This window comes from Phocoena sinus, chromosome 13 (genome assembly GCF_008692025.1).
Source record: "Phocoena sinus isolate mPhoSin1 chromosome 13, mPhoSin1.pri, whole genome shotgun sequence".
Classification (NCBI taxonomy): domain Eukaryota; kingdom Metazoa; phylum Chordata; class Mammalia; order Artiodactyla; family Phocoenidae; genus Phocoena; species Phocoena sinus.
In genome coordinates, this window is record NC_045775.1 from 6,414,937 (window position 1) to 6,440,239 (window position 25,303).

Below are 25,303 nucleotides of genomic sequence, written 5' to 3' on the forward strand. Positions count from 1 at the left end.
GCCGAGACAATGCGGCGCGCGGCGGCGGCGGGCGAGCGGCTCGAGGAGCCGGAGCGCGCGCCGCCTTCCTTCCTGCAGGCTCAGCTTCCCGGCGGCTGCGGCGGCGGCGAGCGCGCGGATTGGCGGCCCGGCCCTCCGCGCCGCCCCGCCCCGCGCCCGGCCGGCCACCGCCCCCGGCCCGGACCCGCCCCTCTCCGCGGGAGGCGCTCGGGGCCCGCGGCTGGGTGGCGGGTAGTTCCCGCCGGCTGTGCGCGTCCGCCTCGGGGCTCGCTCGGGAGGATAGGCGGCTGCGGAGCCCTCGGCGCGGCAGGCGGACGGGCCGGGCCCGAGCTGCGCGGGGCTGCGCGCGCGGCCCCTGCTCCCGCCGCCGGGCCCCGGGGGCGGCCGACCCGCGCCCTGCGGCGGCTCGTGCGGCTCCCGCGGCGGCGGCCCGCGCCGCGGCGCTTCCCTTTGTCCGCCGGCCGGGCGAGCTGCGGGCGCGGCGAGGGCGGCGGCGTCGGCGTCCGAGCGGCCGGTCGGAGCCCTCGCGGCGGCTGAGGCGGCGGCTCCCCCGCGGCCCGCCGCCCGCGCTCTGAGGCGATGCCGGACCAGATCTCCGTGTCGGAATTCGTGGCCGAGACCCATGAAGACTACAAGGCGCCCACGGCCTCGAGCTTCACCACGCGCACGGCGCAGTGCCGGAACACGGTGGCGGCCATCGAGGAGGTGAGCGGCGCCGGCGGGCCTCGCCGGGCGGGCGGCTCCGGCCGCAGGTAGCGCCGCGCCCCGCTAGCCCGTCCCCGCCCCGGGCCCGGCTCCCGCATCCCGGGAAAAGTTTCTTTTCCTCGGGATCCGGACGCAGCTGGGCGAACCCTGCCCGCAACAAGCCCTTTGTTCCGTGGAGGTGGCTCGGAAGAGACGGCTGCCGGCTGCCTACCTTGGGCCTTTTTAAGACCCCCCCCTCCTCCCCTCGCGGGGCCCCGGGCCGGGCGGTACCCACTCCCGCCGTCCCCCCCGCTCCCTGCGCCGCCAACTTTGGCCCGAGAGTCGGGGCCGGCGGTGAGCGGGGACCCCTCGGCTGCTGTGGCCGGGGTCGTCGGCTTGCCCGCGGCCGCCCAGCGTCCCCCTCTCAGCGCGTGGAGTGCCCCTGTCCCCAGCTTGCCCGGCGCGGTGCCCGTGTACCCGGGACCCGCTCTGCACGACTCTTGGGTCGGTCCAGGGGACCCCGGCTGCCTAGGAAAGGTGTGCACACCTTAGCCAGGAAGGCCTGACCCGCGCCGTGCCGCGCGGCGCCCGGGGAGGAGTGGGCGAGCCAGGCTTCCGATCCAAAGGCCATTGCTGACCCCCGGGGACGTGTGTCTTACCTGCTCGCAGCTCTGGACGCCTCCCTTCCCCCATCAGCCTGGAAAAGGCCTGCTTTTAGTCAAGGTGCAAAGTCATCGTCTAGTGCTAATTAGTAAGCCCCGCACATCCTGCGGAGAGAGCGCTTAGGACCCGCAAGCTTAGGTGACAGTCAGAGCAGCCTGGGACCGAAGGGCAGGCAGAGTTCGTGAGTCCAGGGCCACCGCCGACTGTGGTTTGGGGCAGCTCCTCACCTTTCTGCCCTCATTTTCCTTACCTATCAAACGAGACTAGCAATGCATCCTTTCCAGGGTGGTTATGAGGGTCAGAGACACTGTGTCAGGTGCTTGGCTCATAACAGGGAACTGGTTTACCAGCCACACGTGTGCCAGTGTCGAAGAGATGATTAAATTCCTCTTGGCCAGAACGTCAAGTAACGTTCTTAAAATGGGGTATGGTAGGTATTTTAGAAGGAGATGACTGGGCTAGAGTGAGTGAGGAGAGGTCACCAGAGAGCTTTAAATTAAGCGATGGCATTCAGGTTTTTGCCGACTTGAACAAAGCAGCTGCTGTTAGGAATTGCTTGGGGAAAAAAAATACAGAATGTTTTCCCTTAATGGAAATTTTTTTCTTTGTAGACATAAACAGTCAATAATAGGCTAAGTCAAAAGTAGCAGATTCAACATTCTGAGTGTTTTAAGTATAGTATAGGGCTTTCTTTCCCCCTTCCTTCCTCACCCCCCCCTTTTTTTTGTAGAGGAGAGCTGAATGTAAACCTTTTGTAGTGAGCTCTGTGATCCCACATCACTTAACTCTACCTGTATTAGCAAGGCTTCAAGATTATGCCTTCAAGTGAGGCAGGTGGGGATGAGCGTAGTAAGTTTTTTCAGAAGTGCTGGTTGAAAAGCAAGAAGAAATTTTCACGCTGTTTTGAAAATACACCATTAACAATGTTTATGGAATGATTGCAGCCCAAGAGGTAGCTGAATATCTTTTAAGGGAAGGAAGCTTTGTGCACAGTGCCTTAAAAAGAAAGCTTAATTGTGTTTAAAGTTCTGTTTCTTTTCCCTACTGAAGTTTGTCAGTTAAATATTACTAACACTGGCAGATACTGGAAAGCTAGGCAAATAGGAGTTGCTATTAAAATTGGCATATCCTTTCCTGATTAATTTTAGTTTGCAGTGTGTAATTCCAGAGCTCTTTTTGTATGCTGTGCAGATTACCCTAGAGCTCAGTTACTGAGCAGATTAAAGAGAGACTGGATTTGGTCATGTTACTAAACTGTAGGCTTGCTCCATGTTGCCATCCAAGAACAAGAATTCGTTAAAGTCTCAAAAATGAAAAAGAAACAAATCATTATAGGTCTGTCTCACTTTAAGCAAATTCAGTATACATACTAAGATAATGGTACATGTGAGCTTACATTTATGAGAGAGCTAAATCTGAAACAGTTTTATTTAACCAGTGATGCCCTCATGTTTTGATTTTAAACAAGCATCTGCTCTTCATACTGAAATGAGACATGAGAGTAGGTATTGTGACAAATAAATTTTCAAGTCCTTGGTCCTGTGTTTAAACAAATGTGTCATGGAATTAGTAAACTAATTTTAAACTGGTTAATGTTTGTGAACCTATTATTTCCAAGGTAGATTATGTCTGCTAAAAATCGTCCTACAGTTGAAGTGTAAGTTTTTTTTGATATGTACACCTGTAGCTGGACTGTGGGTAGCTAACGGATCCCTACGCTGTACTATGAACCTCACATCTGTTGTATTTATTCCTCATCCCTGCTTTACACATGAGGACATTGAGGCTTAGAGAGGTTAATTTGCTCAAGGTTATAGAGCTAGTAAGTTGAAGAGCTGGAGTTTGAACTTGGTTTCATGCTGTTTTCCGAAATGATGCTGCTTTCTGTTACTTTTAATAATGCTGAATTCTCTAAATTACTCCTTTGTCAGAGGGACCTGGGTTCAAGTTCACACTCCACCACTGGGCAATTGTGTGAACTTAGGTGAGATACCTAATGTTTTCTCATTTTCCTTGGCTTTAAAGTCTCGATCACAATACCTGTCTACTTCAGAGGGTTGTGAGGGTTTAATGAGATAATACACAGCACAATACCTGGTAGACAACCAGTTTACTAAATGCTAACTGCTTTAATAGATTACATGATAGTTAATCCATAGAACCTGATGAGGGTGTTTGGCCCCCCCCCCAAGCTGGGATTTACATGGGGGGGGAGGGGAGTAAGGGAAAGGAATGGTTGAATGAGTAAGTGAATGGAGAACTACGATATGTTCACTGTTGCTTATTTTTTAACCAGTTTGTTGTCTTGGCAGCAGGTCAGCACATAGCTGTGTTTTAAATTTTTCACTTTGTGATCATCACTTTCTCTTGGTGAAGTAATTGTTTTGCACAATTTTAGCGAAGTCTGGTACTTAACTGGAATCTGCCCTGTGTTTTTGGAAATAATGGAAAAAAAAATTGTGGCTGAATCTGAAAACCCTCCTCTCCCCCCTTTTGGGGGTTTTTATTGCTGTCTCAGTTTCTTTGAGTCCGAGCTCTTTGAAATATTCTCAAAATGGGGAAAAATTGTATACATGTGTGGGATATTCATAGTTAGACCCTCCTTTAGAGCATCATCCATTCTGTCTTGCTTATTTGGCTTTGTCAGATATGGAGTTTTAAAAATAAATTTGATGTTGACTCGTGAGTATTAAAATTTAATCTACTTCCTTCCGGGCCATAATTCTCCACTCTGTTGTCCTTGGTTGCCTTGGAAATCTCATTGCTGTCACAAGCACAGGGTTCTAACTGCAGGGGTAGAATGAGCATCTGGGCTGCACAGACTCCCAGGGGCCTTGCTGTCCTTGGGACCAGAAGCTCCTCCCAGCAGTTATTAGTGGGAACCCAGCCTACGGCCTACATACTTTTTAGGCAAGAGTGTGATTCTGAATCTTAGCCCTTTGTGACTTGTTTGAAAAACAGCGCTTCCACATCCCAGACTAACAGATTTTAGATTTATTGTCAGAAGGACATCATCTGCTTGCCCAGTCCCTTCTTATTTTCGGAAATGAGCCTCTATGGATCAGACAGGGCCACCTTGTTATGCTGTGTCCTGTAATCTGGATAGGTGTCTGGAAATTTTCGAGTCATTCAAGGAGGGAATGATCTCTTCTTATGTGATCCCCCATTCTCCCCCACCCCCCATTCAATTTCTCTCTTTCTTGTGATTAACAGTAAAAGTACTAATGCTGTTCGTGGTGGGTTCCAGGCCCTGTCATTCATTCAGTATTTATTAAGTGCTGCTGTGTGCTAGGTGATGGGAACAGAATTCCCAAGAGGCACGCATTGTCTTTGAAGCAACCTGAAGCTTAGTGGGAGAGACAGATATCCTATAAACAAATCAATGCAATAAAACGTGGTGAGGCCGTAACCGCAAGACTGTCCAGAATCGTGGATGCCTAGGGATGGGAGTGGTCAGGTGTGCCTGGGGCCATGGTTAGGAGGGCCTTGCCTGATGATGTGCATGAGTCTTGAGTCTTGAAGCCAAGGTAGTCATCTGTGGCTTACCCCATGCTTTAATTACTAAGGTATCTCAATATGGTCTCTTGTATCTGCCTCCTAGCCTTAGGGAAATATTGATCCACTCCTGAGGTGGTGGCCATCTAGGCCTCTGGTTGGATTTTCATAGCCAATCCACAGAGGGCTGCTCAGGCCACGAATTTGGAATAATCCTTGATTCTTACCTTCCACATGGCCAGGCCCTGATGCCTTTCTTTGTGGAGCACATACATTCTAGACTTGCACTGTCCAATATAGTAGCCTAAAATTAACCATTCAGTTTCTCAGCTGCCCTAGCCACATGTCAAGTGCTAATAAAGCACAGGTGCATTGGACAGCGTAAGTTTAGAACATTTTCCTCATTGCAGGAAGTTCTGGACAATGGTTTTTAGACGCTTGCAACTCAGAGAAGGGTTCACTGACCAGCTGCATTGGCATCACCTGGAAGCTTGTTAGAAATGCAGACTGTCAAATCCCACCCTAGACCCGTGGAATCAGAATCGAGGGTTTAGTAACATCTCCAGGTGCATTATGTGCGCATTCACGTTTGAGAAGCGTTCTAACCCTGGCGGCACATTAGTCACCTGCTGGGGGGCTTGTAGAACAGAGATGCCTGGCCCACTCCGTGAAATTCTGACTCCATTAGTTTAGGTGGGGCCTGAAGCATTGGCAATTTTTAAAGCCACTCCGTAAATGGGGTTGATAATCACTGCAGTAAAGTAATGTAATGTCAGGCAGTGATAAGTGCTCTGAAGAAAAGTTACACAGAATACAGGAACAGAATGTGACTCTGGAGAGCAGGAAACTGAAATCAGGAAAGGCCTCTCCGAAGAGGTGGCATTAGAGCAGAGCCCAGAAGGCAATGAGGAAGTAGCCAGGGGAGAGCAGCACGTGAAGAGGCCCTAAGATGTGCCTGGCCCAGGTCCTGTTGGAGGAGAGAAGTGGGCGTGGGAGAGGGTGAGGGCCAGGCAGGGCCAGATCACAGGAGGCCTTCTGGGTCTTGGGAGGGAATTGGATTTTGTTCTAACATGGTGGGAAGCCACTGGAGGGCTTGATCTGATTTACATTTTAAACCTTTCCCGGTGGTTGCTCCAGAGAGAATAGATGGGCAGCACATGAGAGAAAAGAGGGGGACCAGTTGGGGCTGGGGGTCATCCAGGCAAGAACGTCGTGGCCTAGGTGGTAGCAGTGGGGGCGACGAGAGGTCTGATGGAGACCCTCTGTGTTGTCTGTGCTGGGGGGCGAGAGGGACAGTGCAGGGCTCCCGTCCCAGAGAAGGCAGAGGCCAGGCTCGGTTCGCTCGGGCGCTTGAAGAACAGGCCTTCTAGTGTCCCTGCAGCAAAGCTGACACTCTGTGGAGTTACTTAGTGTTGGTATCGAGGCCGGCGGTGTGCTGCTCAGCATGACTGGCTGTAGAACTTGTGTTGGGGCCAGTGCTGGATATTCATTTTGTTCTCTGCAGACACTGATAAGGGAAGGGAGGGAGTAAGCAGAGTTGTGTAGACAGGGCTGGCGGGGTATGTCTGCTTCTCTCCTCTGCTGTTTGTAGGCAGATGATAGCAGGTGACGCTTTCTTAACTGTGTCGGATGCCTGGGATACTGTCCACATTCAGCTCCCTAAACACTCCTCTTTCCCACTGCAAAGAGGTGGTGAATTCACCTAGTCCCACCACCATAGGAAACCACCTTCTTTGCCTATACGTTCTGTGTTAATGTGGCCTTCAAGTGGTTGCCAGGGCCCTTCCAGGTACTTCTGTACCATTATCGTTTTATCATGTGGACGATGTGGAATAAATGGACTGTCAACCAGAGCTGGAATGCTTGGGCTGAATTTTTATTTGTATTTGGTTGTGTTGTGTTTCTTGATTTGTAAATGTGTATGGGCATCTACCAGTATTTTGTTACCACCAGGGGCCAGTGATGGAAAAGTGGGCGGGATTAGCTCCTTCCCCATAAAGCACTTATTTTGTGTGTAGTTAGTGTTTATCCTTTTAGCCCTTTTTTTTTTTTTTTTTTTTTTGCGGTATGCGGGCCTCTCACTGTTGTGGCCTCTCTTGTTGCGGAGCACAGGCTCCGGACACGCAGGCTTAGCGGCCATGGCTCACGGGCCCAGCCGCTCTGCGGCATGTGGGATCTTCCTGGACCGGGGTACGAACCCGTGTCCCCTGCATCGGCAGGCGGACTCTCAACCACTGCGCCACCAGGGAAGCCCCTTTTAGCCCTTTTTTTGTGCCATGGACCCCTCTGGTACTCTGGTGAAGATGGTGGACCTCTTTTCAGAAAGATGTTTTAATGCATTGAATAAAATACATGGGACCTCGAAGGGAACCAAGTATATTGAAATATACTTCAAAAATATATTTGAAAATCTGTGTCATACTAATATATGTTTCTTTACTAAAGCATTAAATATCAAGATTTGGTTTTGGGTCTAATAAATATTTTAATTTTGAGGTACTGATGAATGTAAGCAGTATTGGAGCTGTTTCCAACACCTCTAAAGCTATGTAAGTATATCTTTTGTTGGAGTCGCAGGTACTGCTAATACCATCACGGTGTGTTGCTTACATTCATAATTGAGGAAAACGCTGAATTTCATTTGGGGGCTCATGAAATCCAGATGTAATTCTTTTTTCCAATCCAAGTTTATGAACCCCCCTGAATTCAGGCTAAGGATTCCAGGCTTATTGGTAAGATTACTTTAGTTAACTGTGTTTTGGAGTGAGTGAGTGACTCTGCAGCAATGCTCCTTAAACAGGCTTCATAATTATACCATCATTGTGATGAATTGGTTCTTAGAGTTGAGCAGAGAGGGGTGACACCCCTAGCCAGTGTTATAGTTATCCAGTAGTAAAGGTGCTTAGAGGAACTAGGGGTGGAGGGTAAAGCTGTCAGTCGTGGTTTGACAGCCATGGTGCTCTCTGCATGTTTTCAAGGTCAGGGCTCGGCAGTTTCTCATGTGGTCCTGGTTTAGTCCATACCTTCATGCACGCCTTGGCGTTCAGCAAAACTGTGAATTGCATCTGATGAGTCCTGTGGTTAGGACCCTGAGCTGGGCCGCCAATTCTCCTCCTTTTACCTTTCTTGTTTTTCTGGTCCTTGACTCTGGAGGGCAAGCTTGGATGTGAAGTGATAGATTTACAGGTACCTTCCACCTAGACTTCTAAGGCAGACTTTGAGTTCTGTCGTGTTTTCGGTGAGGTTACGTGTTTGAAACGATGCTGTTGTTGCATGAGTGTGTTTGGGGTATCTACAGCATGACTGAAGTGTTACTGTCAGTCCCCGTTGTTGTTTTTTTCTTGCCTTTTAGCACTTATTGGGCGCTTACTGTGTGCCAGGCATGCTTTAAGTTCTTTACACATATTAACTCTTAACTTGCTTGATGATTACAAAAACCCTGTAAGGCCCAGAGAACCTGAGCCACTTTACCAGGATCACAGAGCTAGGAAGTGGCAGAGCCAGGATTCAAACTCAAGCGTTTTGACACGAGAGTCTGCTCCTGTAGCCGCCAACTGCCTCTGTAGAGCCTGGACCGGAAAAGGCCCTCCATATTGATGGCTCTGTGACCAGCACGACCCCTCTCTTGCTGTCTTGCACTGTGATGCATCTGCTGCATTTCCTGAGTGGATGCTTCTGAAGAACCCTTGCTGCCACTGTTTCCTCTCTGCCTCCTCTGTCCGTGTTGCTGCAGAAACGGTTCCTCGTTACTCTTTTCACTGCTCTGCTGACATGCCCAGCCCTGCAAAGCCGAGTGGCCCCGGGTATTGCTCACACCCTGGCAGGAGGCCTGCCCTACTAACGGGATTATTAATGACATCATCTCTCCACTCGGTGCTGAAGATGGCTTTGTCAGTGTGATTTTATACACAGATGCTCGCAGTAAAGTCGGCTGGCTGGTGAAGATGGTTCCCTCTAATGGTGAATTCCCTCGGCGTCTAGGATTCTAGCCAGGTGGCCCGGATTTGGGGGCCTCTTTCCCTAGTTTCCCAGAAGAAATCTTAATAGAGGTTTTGTTTTTGTTTTTAACACCAATGGCTGACATTTCTTTGAGCCCTAGTTCTGGGTTAAGGGCTGTGCTGTGCTTTTTTTTTTTTTTTTTTTTTTTTTTTTTTTGCGGTACGCGGGCCTCTCCCGTCGCCGAGCACAGGCTCCAGACGCGCAGGCTCAGCGGCCATAGCTCACGGGCCCAGCCGCTCCGCGGCATGTGGGATCTTCCCGGACCGGGGCACGAACCCGCATCCCCTACATCGGCAGGCAGACTCTCAACCACTGCGCCACCAGGGAAGCCCTGTGCTGTGTTTTAAATGGCTTGTTTTGATTGCTGAATCCTTTCCCTTATCCTGTCTGCTGTAGATCCTGTTATCTCTATGTTATAGTTGAAGAAACCCAAGGCTCAGACAAGTTCCATGACTGCAGGTAGCCCGCCCACCCCGCAATTAGCGGTTGATAGAACCAGGAGTCCTAGCCACAGCTGAGATTAGCCTGTGTGCTTAGGGGTGTTCCTCCTGCTGGCCCTTTAATGCCTCACCTGACGGTCTCCTGCTGGGATCTCTATTGCCCGGGAAGTTCCCTCTTCAGGTGTTTCTCTGGGCTTCTTTAGTGCAGGTCGATAGTTGTCGACCTAGGTCATCAGACTCTAACCCCTGGGGAGGTACTTAGCATCAGAGGTGTTTATTAAGTGGCCTTAACTGTTTTGGAGTGAGTTAGAAAGGTACATCTGCCTCCCCTCCCTCCCCCTCAGAGCTGAGGGACTGAGGACAGCTGCTTGTAAAGGACTCCAGAGCCACGTAGCCAGGGATCAGGTCCATGCACTGTTCCCTCCGTGTCAGCAGATCTGTGTTTGGAGAGGCGACCACTGAAGGGGGGAATCACAGATGTGGCTTGTCTAGGCAGTCTCCATGAGGTGTTGGCACCCTGCTGCCAGTTAGGGAACTTTGGGGAGATTCTGAGAGGAAGGGACATGTTAAGTCTTTGTACTGTATTTATTCATCTGATAGCCCTGACCTGTTAGCTAACCAGGTGCTGGGCCTTGGGCGGCTGATTTCACTGGTCCAGGCTTAGTGGCCTCACTTGTAAAGTGGAGGGTAGATGAGACATTTCCTAACATTCTGTTTCTGCAACACAGTTCACCTGCCTCGTGCCGCTCTTTACTTTTTCTGACCACCTCGTCCACTTTCTGCTGGCCATTCGTATTTATACTTTCCAAGAGACTAGAGGTGAAAATAACACTTTCCCTCTCTACTCCCCCTTTAAAGATTCTCCCTCCCCCAAAATACCACTGGAGTCGATATGGTGGTTGGCCCATGAGCTGGAATTTCATTGGGTGCATTGCTAGTTTAAGTTTGGGACAAATGGGGCTCTGTAGTGTGCTACCCGTCTCACCTTGAACTGCCTTTCCAGGTGCATGCCTTGGTTTCTTGATTACAGCTCTGTTGTGCTTTGCTTCTCTGGTGAAAAGAAGATTGTGTTAATGATCACAGGGTTTTGCGATCACTAAATAATTTGGACTGTTGAATTTTAAGTAAATACTGATTTTCTGACATCAGGGTTCCAAGAACTTTTCCCTAGCCTTAGGGGGAGCCAGTATTTCATCACTGGAAGACGTGCTATTATGAAGCCCTGTGGATTTGGTTGTGTTAATATGGTGGCATGGGAAGAGCACCAGCCAGGGAGTTAGAAGAGTCGGTTCCAGTTCTGATGTGGTCTCCACCTTGCTGTACGACCTTGAGCAAGTCACTGCCCTGGATGTGTGATCTCTTAAATGAGGTGTTGGGATTAGTTGATCTCCGACTACCCTCTCCAGCCTGAAAATCTCATGGTTCTTTGTATCCCATATATTCAGTTTGAAAAGACACTAGAATAAAAGGTGGGAATAAAAATCGACAACGAATGGCTAGTTTTTAGTCCTGAAAAAAAGTATAGGTTATGAATTAATCAAGTTGATTAAAAAAAAACACCTTTCTGTGGTTTCCTCAGGTGCTTATTTTTGTTGTTGCTTTTTTTTTTTTTTTTTTGCGGTACGCGGGCCTCTCACTGCTGTGGCCTCTCCCGTTGCAGAGCACAGGCTCTGGACGCGCAGGCTCAGTGGCCATGGCTCACGGGCCCAGCCGCTCCGCGGCATGTGGGATCTTCCCGGACCGGGGCACAAACCCGTGTCCCCTGCATCGGCAGGCGGACTCTCAACCACTGCGCCACCAGGGAAGCCCTGTTGTTGCTTTTTTAAAAAATTGAGATACAATTCACATACCATAAAATCTACCATTTTAAAGTGTCTAATTCGTGATTTTTTTAGTATATTCACAGAATTGTTCAGCTATCACCTGTATCCAATTCCAGAACATTTTTTTTAACATCTTTATTGGCGTATAATTGCTCTACAATGGTGTGTTAGTTTCTGCTTTATAACAAAGTGAATCAGTTATACATATACATACGTTCCCACATCTCTTCCCTCCTGTGTCTCCCTCCCTCCCACCCTCCCTATCCCACCCCTCCAGGCGGTCACAAAGCACTGAGCTGATCTTCCTGCGCTATGCGGCTGCTTCCCACTAGCTATCTACCTTACGTTTGGTAGTGTATATATGTCCATGCCTCTCTCAGAACATTTTTTAAAATTAGTTAATTTATATATTTTTGGCTGCGTTGGGTCTTCGTTGCTGCACGAGGGCTTTCTCTAGTTGCGGAAAGTGGGGGCTGCTCTTCATTGCCGTGCACGGGCTTCTCATTGCTGTGGCTTCTCTTGTTGCAGAGCACGGGCTCTAGGCGTGCAGGCCTCAGTAGCTGTGGCTCTCAGGCTCAGTAGTTGTGGCTCGTGGGCTCTAGAGCGCAGGCTCAGTAGTTGTGGAGCACAGACTTAGTTGCTCTGCGGCATGTGGGATCTTCCTGGACCAGGGCTCGAACCCGTGTCCCCTGCATTGGCAGGCGGATTCTCTTAACCACTGCGCCACCAGGGAAGTCCCCAATTCCAGAACATTTTCATCACCCTAAAAGAAAATCCCATACCCATTAGCAGTCACTCCCCATTTCCCTCTCCATCAATCCCTGACAACCACTAATTGACTTTCCTCCTCTATAGATTTGCCTATTCTGGACATTTCGTGTAATGGAATTCATGTAATGGAGTCATACAATTTGTGGCCTTGTGTGTCTGGCCTCTTTCACTTAGCATCATGTTTTCAAGGCTCATCCAAGTTGTGGTATGATTCTGTACTTTACTCCTTTTTTCTGGCTGAATAATATTCCATTGTATGTATATATGACATTTTGGTTATCCATTCATCAGCTGATAGACATCTGGGTTGTTTCCAGATGTTTTTGTCTATTATGTCTGGGTTGTTTTTGTCTATTATGAAAAATGCTGCTGTGATTATTCTTGTACAAGTTTTTGGGTGGACATATGTTTTCAGTTCTCTTGGGTATATATCTAGGCGTGGGATTGCTGGGGCATATGGTAACTCTGTTTAACTTTTTGAGGAACTGTCAGAATATCGTCTAAAGAAGCTTCACCACTTCACATTCCCAGCAGCAGCAGCAGTGTATAGGGTGCCATTTTCTTCACATCCTTTTCAGCACTTGTTACTCTCTGTCTTTTTGATTGTAGCCATCCTAGTGGATATGCAGTGATCTCTCCTGGATTGACTTGCATTTCCCTGCTTAATGACTAGTGGTGTTGAGCATTGTTTCATGTGCCTGTGGCCATTTGTATGTCTTCTTTGGAGAAATACCTATTTAAATCCTTTGCCCATTTTAGAATTGGATTATTTGGGTTTTTTTATTGTTAAATTGTAAGAGCTCTTTATATATTCTAGAAATAGACTCTTAACAAACACATGATTTGCAGATGTTTTCTCCTATTTTTACCCCCTTGATGGTTTCCTTTGAAGCACAGAAGTTTTTAATTTGGTGAAGTCCAGAATATCTGTTTTTCCTTTGGTTGCTTGTGCTTTTGTTGTCATACCTAAGAAACTGTTACTAATATAAGGTCACAGAGATACACACCTACATATTCTTCTACGAGTTTTAAAGTTTTAGACCTTACATTGAAGTACTTGATCCATTTTGAGTTTGTTTTGTGAGGTAGGTAGGGATATGATATGAGGTAGGATTCCAACTTTATTCTTTTGCATGTGAATATCTAATTGTCCCAACACCATTTGTTGAAAAGAGTATTCCTTCCCCATTGAATACTTTGGGCCCCCTTTTTGAAAATCAGTTGAAGTTTGATGTATGGGTTTACTTCTGCACTCTCAATTCTAGTCCACTGATTTTATCCTTATGCTAGGCTCATGGTAAGTGTTGAAATCAGGAAGTGTGAGTCCTCCAACTTTGTTTTCTTTTCCAAAATTGTTTTGGCCATTCAGGATCCCTGTTACCATATGAATTTCAGGATCAACTTGTGAATTATTGCAAAAAAAAAAAAAAGCCAGCTGGGATTCTGATGGGGATTGCTTTGAATCCGTAGATTAACTTGGGGACTGTGGAAATCTTAATTATCATCCAATCTATGACGGTAGGATGTTTTTGCACTTACTAAGTCTTTAATCTCTTTTAATGATATTTTGTAGTTTTCAGTGTACAAGTTTTGTTAAATTTATTCCTTAGTATTTTCTTTTTTTTCTTTTCCATTATGGTTTATTACAGGATATTGACTATAGTTTTCCCTGTGCTATACAGGTTTATACAGATAAACCTTATTGTTTATCCATTCTATATATAATAGTTTGCATCTGCTAATCCCAAGTATTCTAGTCTTCTTGATGCTGTTGTAAATGGAACTGTTTTCTTAGTTTCATTTCTGGATTATTCATTGCTAGGGTATAGAAATACAATTAATTTTTGTGTATTGATCTTATATCCTGCAATACTGGTGAACTTGTTTGTTAGCTCTAATGGGGTGTGTGTGTATGTATGTATTAGGATTTTCTGTATACAAGATCATGTCATCTTCAAATAGAGGTAGTTTCACTCCTTCCCTAACAGTCTGCATACTTTTTATTTCTTTTCATTGCCTCATTGCTGGATCAGTTCTTGATCATCTTTAAATGCCAATGGGTTGCACAGAATTGGGGTGCAATAAATTTAATTTGTTTTGTTTGTTCTCATTTGGGCTCTGAATATACTGAGAAAATTGGAACACTTGGAGGCTTGGTCTCTGGTTGCGAAGTCCGTTAGTGGAAATGTCACCTGCGTTGATAACTGGGTTGCAGACATTTGCCTCATCCGGCCAAGGTGTGCGGTAGGTAGTACCTGGGAGGTTTCCAGTCCAGGGCCAGGCCTTGTCTGTCTCTGCAACAGCAAACTCAGAACAATACATTGTTTTTTCCGGTTAGCAGCTTTTTTTTGCCTCTTTCTATAAGCATCACCTTGATTTGTTCACTATGGAGACTGCTCACTTCTTGACAGAAGGTAATTGTTGAGATTTCTGGTTTTCTTCTCACCTTGTGAATTCTCTTGTTGGCTTTTCTTTTGTGGCGAATAGGAATGAGGTGTGTTTACTACTCAGGCTGTTGGGCTGTCAGAACCTGTAGCTTTTGTTTGCCTTGGTTGTAGCTTGCCAGCCGCAGGCTTCTCATTCGGAAGAGGTACCAGCAGGGGTGGAGCACGGTGGAAATCGTGAGGTAGGCCGGCGGCTCTGCACCTTTTTCATCTCCCTTCCCTCCCCTCCTCCATGCTCCTGTTTCTTTTCCTTGGGGATGGGGTTGCTGTCTAGGCAGTGTCCAAAGCTTAAAATTCTCATCTCCCCTCTTTTTTCCCCTGCATTCTCTTACCTTCACTCCCTTAGTGTATTTTCAGACCCTCGGGGCCCTGTACTTTCTTTTCAAAGTGGAGATTCCAGCCAGAGGGGACTCAGGAGGGAAGCTTTACTTTGGGATTTCAGACTGAGGCCTTCCTTCCCCGTAAGCTGCTGCTTTGGTGATGACATTTAAAGTTGGCCTCCTTTCCTACCACACTGCCTCCCCTCAGTTTTCCAGAACTGGGTTTATTGTTCTTTTAAAAATGATTTATTGTCTTCTGTAACAGTGTGGAAGGAGCTTAATTTTTGAAGTGCCCAGTTTTCTTCTTTATGGCCAGAGCAAAGTAAAGGAGGTGTGATTGATCTTATGACAAAATTGCTTTAGTCATAGCTAATGTGAAATCTCTTTAGGGCTTCGATTTTATTTGCTCTTTTAATTTATGAACCGCCTTGGGTCCCTAAGCGTCTGTGCACACAGCCAGTGAGGCCTGCTGTATCAGATTCAGGGCTTTATTCCTGTCCCTGATAAACCATGAGCTGGTATAGGGTTCTGACAGTTGGTTAGATTTTGGTTTGAATTAGGGAGTAGCAGTGTCAGCTGATGTGTGTTTCAGAAATTTGTTACTGTTTTTCCAAAGAAAAATGTACTGTTAGGTTGGGTGGTTACAGCCGGTAGTAGGCATGTGTTAGAACTTGGTGGTAAACAGAAAAAAAAAACCCTGTGTAAGTAGCTGCTCTAAAGCCCATCTTGTTTCTCTGTAGGTCATGGTCATTCTCGGGGTTCTGGAAAAGACCATGTAGTGAAATAGAAATAGCAGGGACCGGCGCTCAACAGCTGAGGCCAGTGAAAGGGAGGAAAAGCGAAAATTGGACTCAGAAGTGTGGAGCTGCCCCTGCTCTAGGCATCCCCGAGTGTCTTCACACAGCAGCAGGTTTAAGAAGAGTTCGAATCAGTACTCTGCTGTGTTGGGCAGGGCAGCACGTAATCCATTGAGGAGAGTTTGCATGAAAATAGGTTTTGAGTTTCGCTGTGTAATTTTGATTACTTTCAGTTCACTGAGAAAATGAAATTATGTGGAACAGCTCTTTCCTTTGGTGTTGGCGTAAATGGGGCGTTTAGGGCATCTTTCAGGATGGGATCTGGGCTCTGGCAGAATCATGTGGAAATCTCTTCCAGGGACACGTAGACTTAAGTGAGGACAACCCTTGGCTCTTAGGTGTCTGCTGTTAAGGAGCGCGAGGCTTACTGGCTGGCTTCAGAGTATCTTGGCGTTTCCTTTTGGGGTGAGGGAACCTCCAAATCCAAGGTTACGCCTGCTTGCAGTTAGTTTTCCTGTTGGACCCTCACGCCAGACTGAGGGTGCCTCAGATTCAGTGTTGCTTCTCTTTGAGTCCTCAGAGCCCGACATGGTTCCCAGCACACAGTTCTCAGAAAGTGTCTGTTGAATGTTGAAGGCCTAGATAATCTTTCTGTTTCTGTGATTTGATATCTTAACCTTCACAACACTTGCTGTATGTTTAGAAGTAAATTCGTTTTGATTTGAAAAATCAAGATTGTCGTGTTATCCTTTGAAACAGGAAAATCTCTAAGAATTACCAAAATCACCACTCTGTAAAGCACCCTAATATCTAGTTTCTTCATTGAAAAATACATTATGTCTTTTTTATTCTGTAAAGGCTTCCCTGGCATTCCCCAGTCCATCAGAACCACTTTCTTCTCTGAATTCTTAAAGCAGTTACTCTAAAGCAGTTTTTGGTCCATCTGTCCATCCATTGATCCATGGATTAGTTGATCCATCTATGGATCGATGCATCCATCTGTCCATCCATCTAGCCACCCACCCACCCATCACTGGGACAGACCTGGGCTGTCTGATGCTTGGAATAAAGCGTGCTGCAGCTGTGCAGTGTGGTGGTCTGCAGCAGCTGTAGGTCCTCCCTGGTGCCGGGGGTGGCCCTGGCTTCCTCCTCAGTGCCTGCTTGCTTCTGTAGAGCAGGGGTCTCATCAGGGAGCAGGACAAAGGAGGGTGTAGCTTGACTGAGGTGGGTAAGTTGAAACAATGCAAGTTGGGTTCAGGGCTCTCAGGGTTGTGCCTGTTTGGTCAGGGCACAGGTTGGCAAACTACAGTCCACCCTGTTTTTGTATGCAAAAAACAAAAAACAAACTAAAGTAAAGGTGGTATTTGTGGTTTAAAAAGAGTTATAAAGAAAAAACCCCCCAAATCTGAAGAATATACAACAAAGACTGTGTGTATATGGCCTGCAAAGCTTAAAATATTTACTATCGGGCCCTTTACAGAAAAAGTGTTCCTACCCCTAGGGGAGAAGATGGGCTGTGACTATAGAGAGTCTGTCTGGACTGAAAGGACAGAATGTTTGGGGGTATAGAGCCTTCACGTTGCTTAGAATAGTGGTCCACGTATCACACAAGCCCCTGCCTTAAACATCCGTGCTTGCTGTGAGGACCAGGTACTTGCTACCTGTGGAAGTAGCCTTTTCTGCCCAAGGTTGTAGGGAAATACCTAAGGCTTTTGAGTAGGGGAGTGAAATGAGCAGAAGCTGGGTTTAAGGCAGACTGACTTGGCATGGCGGGGATGGGGGACAGGGGTGAGAGGGGAGAAGGACCCAGAGCAGGGAGCCCAGGAGTGAAGCTTCGGCCACTGCCCAGGGAAGCAGTCACTGTGACCTGGATTAGGGCTTTGGGAATACAAAGGAAGGTAACATCACAAGGTAGTCAAATGGGGGCTACTCATCTGTCAGCCCTCTTCTGGTTTTGGCCACCTCCTAAGGTTGGTTGGTTTGTGGTTGGTTGGTTCAGGCCTTAATGCCTTCCTTCATTAAACATGTAGAGCACTTGGCTCTGTACCAGGCGCTGGACTTCAGAGTTCCTGCCTCGGAGGTGCTCATGAGTGGGAGGGAAGGAGAAACAGTGACTCCACCAGGGAGAGGGTGGGGGGAAAGCATCAGGGACGAGCAGCAGAGGAGCTCCTTGATGGCAGGGTTGTTTGGTGTGTGCTTGCTTGAGAGGGTGTCTCACCCCCAGTGCCTGGCCGGTAGTAGGGCCTCAGAGGTTGAGTATTTGATCTTTGGCAGCCGGCCACACATGCAGAGAATGATAATGCTGTGAGCATTATACTAAAGTGTTAAAAATATAATCTTGTCTCTACCCTTAAGGAACCTGCCATTTAAAAATAAAAGACCAACCACTCATTAACTTATTCAGTATTTATTTTATAGGAAGCACATTATATACCTACATGCGCACATGCTTAGTGGTCCCTCGGATGCGTATGAAGTGGGCAGGGTCACCTCTCTTAGGCCATGCAGGACTCGGCACGCGTCTGCCTGCCGCCCCCCTTGAGCTTTTTTCCTCTAAATGCCTTTTGCCTTCCTTCTTGATCCGAGAGTGTCCATTTATGACTTCGAAGGCACCTTCTAGCCTGCCTGCTGCGTGGCTTCAGTGTAGAGGGGAGGTGGCAGGCTAAGCAGTGCTCACGTTGTCCTGTTCTGAATTCTGGCCTCTGCCAGAAGATCTTCCTTGGCTGCCACAGGAGGATCACACTCTCCCCTTCTCCTTTCCCTCTTCAGACTGGCCTCTTGGCCCCAGGGACGAATCTGAGTGGGACGGAGGACTCAGGGAGCCTGGAGAAAAACAAAGAAACCTGCCACCCAGCCCACTGCAATGTCAGCCGCCTAGAAACCTGTTCTTCCCTTGCCTGACATCACCGTCCTGGCCTTTCCGGAGGCCGCCTGGCTCAGCTCTCACCCCAGGGGCGAAAATTGCCTGGTGGTCTGGAGACAGATTGCAGACCTCTTGGGCACTCTTGGTCAGGGAGCCGGCCCCTTCTCCTGCCTGGCCCAGGGGAAGGATCCATACACACCTCGGAGGCCTGCAGGGTGGGCTGGGACAGGGCGATTGTCGGCGGAGCCCAGCCTGGGCGGTAGGAGACGGCGGGGAGAGTTGGTGTGCAAGCCTAGGCAGGCTGCTCACCTCTGCTCCCTGGTGAGAGAGTCGGGTGCTGGAGACTCCAGACGGCAGAGGCCTTCCTCCCCCTGTGGACCTATGATCCCACCCATTTAGTTTCTGGGTTCTTCTCCAGCCCTCCTGTGCCTGAGGAGTTTTCCACTCACACTAGTAGCCTCCGTTAGCTGCATCTCCTGCAATTTTAGGGCATCTGGCCTGTGCTGCAGCCTTCAGCCCTTCATTATGGGGGGCACTCAGAAGGGAGCCTGGTGTTCTGCAGCCTGTGTCCAGCGGTGCCCGACCCCCCAGGCCCTCCCGCAGGAGCAGTCAGGGATGACTGTCCTGGCGCAAGTGCACATTCCCACCGTGGACCTGCTTCCTGCCTTTGTGTTCTTGTTTCCTGAAACCAAACTGCACACTCCCGAGAGCAGGAGCTCTTTTTAAAATAATATGCTTGTCTTTTTATTTAAACTTGACTGTTTTCAAAACACTGGGCCGGACAGGTTTTATACACTGAGCTGAGGAAACAGCCCCCCAGACATTTCATGGCTTCACAAAAGAAGATAGGCAGTGGACTTCCCTTGTGGCGCAGTGATTAAGAATCCGCCTGCCCATGCAGGGGACACGGGTTCGAGCCCTGGTCCGGGAAGATCCCAAATGCCGCGGAGCAACTAAGCCTGTGCGCCACAGCTACCGAGTCTGAGCTCTGGAACCCGTGAGCCTCAACTACTGAGCCCACGTGCCACAACTGCTGAAGCCTGTGTGCCTAGAGCCCGTGCTCCGCAACAAGAGAAGCCACAGCAACGAGAAGCCTGCGCACCGCGACGAAGAGTGGCCCCCGCTCGCCACAACTACAGAAAGCCCGCATGCACAGCAACTAACTAACTAACTAAATACAATTGCCGTCTTTCAAACCGCTAAAAAAAAAAAGTTAAAAAAAGAATAAGATAGGTAGTCAGTGGTAGCCCTGAAGACTTGAACGAGGATCTTACAGCTCTTGTCAGTGAGGGATCTTTCTGTTTCCTGGAGCATCAGAGTACCTGGGAGCTGCTCAGTAATCATTATATCGAGTTAAAAAATGTGGGTATAGTATTTATGCACAGATTCTTTATGCTTAGAAGCTTCTTTGTTTAGCTTCTCAACTTTAAAAGCGATTCAAAATGTTGTACATGCATTGTTTGCTATGAGTTACTGTCTTTAGAAATGACTAGAGAGGACAGATAATTTAGAAATATTTGCACCTACATCAGAAGAGAGTTAATAGTACCTGTTACTCTTAATGCTACTGGTATTAGCTGTTCTGGGAAAAGATACTATTTAGTCATAATAACCAGATAATAGCAGTAAGATTGGACAGGAAAGCCCAGATAACAGTGAGTGTAGGTGTAATTATAATTTAAATGCCATGGTGTTGGGGGGGAATCTTTAAATACAAGTTTTTAAGAGCTGGGATGTAGTGTAAGGCATAAGTCCTGTCTTGTCTGTAATAGGAGGTGCTCTTTGGCCCTGTAACCTTGGAGAAGTTATCAGTCTTGAATTATTTATCATTGGAATGAAGTATCTTTTGAGAGAAGCATATCTTCCTTCAGTGTTAAAAATATGTTTCTATCATGTGTCATAGTGAGTATTCTAGTTACATTGCATATTTCTTTTTTTATATCCTGCCCACTCACTTGGTTATCCTTGAGAAGAGAGGCGGATTTTAGGTGGTAGCTAAGTGGTACCCAGTCTTTGGATCTATAATCATATTCCACATTTTTACAATTTTCTCAATCCTTTTGGTTGCTGTTTTGATATTTGATTTCAGATCTCTTTCTTTGGGAAGGTCGATTGGGTGGCTGCAGCAGAACTGAGCCCATTTAGGGGCTGGTAGATGACGTGTTTTTGATATGCTTGACAAAGTAAACTGTGCCCTTTCCTCCTGAGTAGTGTTGATCTGTGATCGACAAATGAATGGTCTCTTTCCATCTGGTTGTCACACAGATAGGCGAAAACGATGGTGCCATTTGAACGTTGAATTTCTCAGACTCCCAAGGGACAACAGCATGTGTATATGAGCTGGCACACCCAAATGCAAATTATTTCTGTTGATACCTAATGTATGTAAATTTATGCTGCTTGGTTGACAAAGGCATTGTGAATGATACTCTTTCTCAATAGTGTTATATAACTGAAATTTTCATTTTATCGTCACAGTAGTGAAGTACAGTTCCTGCTGAATTTCCGTGACATTTCCAGCAGCTCCAAAGCCTGTTATGGGGCTACGGCACCAGAGTTGGAAGATTCGGTGTCTTCTGGAGCGAGTGCTTGCCTGACTGTCTGCTAAAGGCCTTGACTGTCTTCTCTCTGTGTAGAAATGCCCTGACTGAGGGCAGGGTGGAAAGTGGACGGTCAGGATAGTGCGATGACTCAGGAGAGAAGAGGAGTTTCAGTACAGATTTTGGGGGGGGGGGGGGTTGAGACAGGGGAGCACTTTGGAAAGAAAGTTATCTTTTCCTTTTCAAAATTGGGTCCTTCTTCCCCCCAGATCATTACAGCTCAAATTCAGGGACAGAGAATCCAAGCAGGTTCTAAGATAGAAGGGTTCCATCAGCAGAGTTGGTGGCGGGGGCAGCCTGCATGTGCTGGAGGGAACCGCTCAGCCTTGGTGGTGCGTGTTCCACGCTTGCTTTGCTGTTGCTCTGGGGACGTTGTCACCGGGCCGTACTTCACTCAGCGGCCGTGATGGAGGGGAGTATTAGCCGCACTCCTGCTGTCTTCACCTCTGCACTCCCTTGAGCCTTGACAACGGCGTCTCCCCATCTGGTGAACAACCAGCCTGAGGGACTGTGTGTCCCGCCCTTGCCAAGCTGGGCACTGGGGACACCTGCACAGCAGGTAGATGGGACTGCTCTCCTGGCTGTGCCGCAAGCCTGGTGGAAAGGGCCGCTGGTTGGTGTGTTTCCTGCAGGAGCCTGAGCCTTTGCTGGATCTGGGACGGTAATCAGGCGTTCGGTAGCCTGGAACAAGGCCTGACGCACAAAAGGCTCTTCTGGGGTATTTGTTGAGTAAATGACAGAGTAAATGATAGCAGAAGGAGATGAGAGCCTTCTAGGATGAGGACAAAGTACCTGAGCTCAAGGGTGGGGAGATGGGTTGCATGGAGAAAGCTAAGAAAATGCAGGGTTCTGGAGGGCTGTGCCCACTGGGTTTCTCTCTGGATTGGGGGGCAGGGCAGTGTTGGGCTCTCTGTTCTGTGGGCTGGGATAGAAGTGACTGTGTGTGGAGTGAAGAGGGGTCCTAGCCTTGCTGTTAGAGGACAGGAAGGCAGTGGTTGAGAGCAGCTTTATGATTTCTGCAAGGGGAGATTATTGTGTTTGCTTTTTCCACAACATTCATTGAAGGTCTGCCTGTCCTGTTCAGGCGCCGGGCGTTTACTGATGTGAGTAAAGAGCATCCGGATTTCTAGGCTTTCACAGTGTAAACAGATGCGTAAACAAACAATTACACTACGGTTTGATTAATGCCGTAAGACACAGAGACAGTTGCTATGGCAATGCCAAGTCACTCATAACATCCTGCCAGAACCAACAGGCTTGCTTGCTCAGGGTCTTGAATGGGACCCAGCAGGCAAGTGATGGTGACGCGGTAGGGATGAGCCTGCCACTGTGTGCCTGGGTCAGCCCCAACCCCAGCGAGTGGCTTTACCACGCACCAGTCTTACAGCAGCTGTGGGCCTGTGACTTCTCTGGAACTAGCAAGGAAAATCCAGGCTGGCACTGATTCCCCAGAGGGCGGTTCTACAACCAGATTGTGAGAAGCTTTCTCTGGGTAGATGCAGCCTGATGAAGGGGAGGGGTGGCAGGGATGGAGAGCAGCTTCTGCACATGGACCTGGGATCTGCCAGGAACCGAGATGCTTATAAATATAGTCCCCATGTCTCCTGAGCTGCTGGGTGAAGAGGGTGTTTCTTGTTTTCCATCTGGGCTGGGAGCAAGGGCAGGTACGGGAAAAGGAGAGTAGGTTTTTCCCCCCTATTTGAGGGAAGATTGTCAGGAAAACATCTGTATTTCATAATCCCCGGAAAAGCCCTTTCAATCAGATGAGACAGGATCTGTGAGGGTTTTGACGAGAACGGTGAAGAAGGCAGTAGCGATCTCTGTGCAGAGCCTGGCTGGCTGTGCTACAGACACGAGGCTGCGGGGTTTTGTGGGACCAGGGCGCCGTGCGTGAGGGAGACCTAGTTCTGAGTGGCAGGTGACAGGTCGGCTTCTTGCCTCCCGACGGTACAAAGACCTGCCCGTTTCCGGAGGGGAGATCACTGCCCAGTCTCGGGTTGGTCTGTGGTTGTGTGTCACTTTCCCTGAGCCATTGACTTCCTTTTTCTTCTCATACCAGTCTGGAGAGAGGAATCCCTCTTCTACCAGCAGGATAGGTGGGTGGCATTTCTGAGTGCTGGAAGGGTTCTCTGGTGTGATTCCACCCCTCCCATCCCTCCAGCCAGGGCTTGTCACCTCTGGGAGGCAGGTGACAGTCTCCCTTTGACTCCTGACTGGGCTTTCAGGCTCTGCGTCTTGTTCTACCATCTCCTCTCCCTCACTGACTCTTGCTCCTGGGATACGTGTGATGTCACGTCTAATTTGAGCCCGCATTTAAGGGGCGTCTGGTGTGGTGGTCACGGCCTGGGCTTTATATGAACGTGGGTTTGAGTCACACAGCAGACCTGCCACCAGCTGAGTCCATGCCAGTTGCCGGGTGTTACTTGGTGGAGGAGTTGATGTTGCTGGTGCGCTGTCAGCATCTCCCTCCTTTTTCTCAGAGTGAAAGTCCCTGCGTGGGACCCTACGTTGTCTTGGCGTGACCCGACTCGGCCGCCTTGCTCTGCTCCGGCCACATTCCCTCCTGGCCGCTTTGCAGGAGCAGGGGTTTCTACTCTAGAGCCTTTCCCTGCCGTTCTCTGTCCAGACCGTCTTCTCTCCTTGCTGCTCATCCACACGGCTCCCTCCCTGGTCCCTTTTGTGTGTCACCTTCTCGTGAGTCCTGCCCTGACCACCGCTTAAGCCAGCTCCCTGGCCTCTCTTTTCCCCGCAGCTCTTCTCATCACCTCCTAACCTAGTCTAGAATTTACTTACTTGTTATAGTTTTGTTTCCTAATTCTCTCTTCCCTCCATTAGATCCTAAGCTTCATGGGGCAGGGATTCCTGACTCTCTTATTTAATGAAGCATCCCCAGGGCCCAGAATTGTGCCTGGCACATAATACATGAATAATGCATGTTTGTTGAATGAGTAAAACTGGCCAGCAAACACAGCTTATATTACAGAGAGTGAAACACATGATCCAGGAGTGCTGGTGCTGTCGGTTCACAGAAATCTTGTTTCTCTGGCTGTGGAGAAGAGACTTGATTCTTAGAGGGTAGGGTAGTGTTTGAAAAGTTGAATGAGTGAATGTAGATCCTAAAAAAGTAAGAGCATGTTGGAGTGGCTCAGTCCCGTAGGAACTTGTGTAGCAGGGGTTGAGGCTGCCTCTTGCCTGTGGATGAGGGGGTTCCAGGGTTAGACGTGTGCCCAACCTTGTTCTGTATCCATGTCAGCAGGCTCAGAGGATTCCTTGTATGTTTCCAAACTGCCGCTTAGTAGGAGTAGAGAATGCTGCTCCTCATTTCTTTGACCTGCAGAGACCAAAGCAGTTTGGAGTTAGAGCAGTTCACAGACACGGCTTTCAAACTGTGTGAGTCAATTAATTATTGTCCAAGACGGCTGGAAGGTTAACCCCCAGGGTTGCTTTGGCTATAGGGATCTGACGTCTTTGTGACAGTTGTGACGAAAGCTGGTGTTCTGTTGGGACTTTGAAGAGTCTCGTCAGGTGGTGAAGGAACTGAGAAACAACGGCTACCACCTGCTCTGTCACCCTGTTTTCTGGTTTGTACTATTGCCTTGTGGAAATGTATTTATTTGTTAAGGCCTCCAAAATAAACATACTTGGAATGGTTATCCAGATTATAGGGTTACCATGATGAGAGGCTTCTATGCTTTTTGTACTTTTTTCTTTTTCAGGCCTGGTAGTTCTTCGGTGTTGATAATCTCTTTTCGGAGACACCTTTTCATGAACTCTTCAGATTTCCCTCCTTTAGTAACACGACACTTGGAAAACTTGCATGGTGGCCTGGGACCAGTAGCTTTGCAGGAATACAGAGATGAAATGGTTCATTCCTGTGAGGAGCTTATGTTACTCCGGAGCCCATGCAGTGATCAGAGCCTCTGCTTTGAAGCCACTTGGACCTGGACTCAACTACTGATTTCACCAGTTAATGCCTGTAGGACCACAGGCAGATGGGCTCATTGACTTATGCGTATTTAACAAACACATAACGCTTACTGCTCCAGGCACTAAGTGCTGCTTAACAAATGTTAAATGTGTTTAGTCCTTAGGACGACCCTGTGGGTAGGTACTGTTGTCAGCCCTGCGTTTAAAGAAGAGGAAACTGGGACGCAGAGAGATTAAGTAACTTTCCCAGGATCACTGAGCTAGGCAGTCAGAAAGCCAGAATTTCAACCCCAGATACTGTGGCTCTTGAGTTCATGCTTTTCATCATGACACTATCTATGCTGCCTCTCAGCTTTCAAAGCTTGAGCTTCCTAAATCCATAAAATGGGAGAACTGATCATAATACTGCCTAGGTACAGGATTGGTGTGAGGATTAAGTGAGAAAACCCAGGTAGAACATTTAGCCCAGTGCCTGTC

General features: G+C 48.2%; 1 protein-coding gene across 6 annotated transcripts in view; it reads left to right on the top strand.

The window, feature by feature from the left end:
* Positions 1-250: 250 nt before the first annotated feature.
* The window catches only part of ASAP2 (ArfGAP with SH3 domain, ankyrin repeat and PH domain 2), a 156,826-nt gene continuing 131,773 nt past the window's right edge, over positions 251-25,303 (top strand). For 3 of the 6 annotated variants that reach the window (XM_032652374.1, XM_032652379.1, XM_032652380.1), the window contains exon 1: positions 252-705. In XM_032652374.1, the coding sequence (XP_032508265.1) occupies positions 580-705 (126 nt within the window). In that variant the 5' untranslated portion in view covers positions 252-579. Of the gene's footprint in view, positions 706-25,303 lie in introns of all 6 variants that reach the window. The other 3 variants (XM_032652376.1, XM_032652377.1, XM_032652378.1) reach the window with 2 other exon arrangements.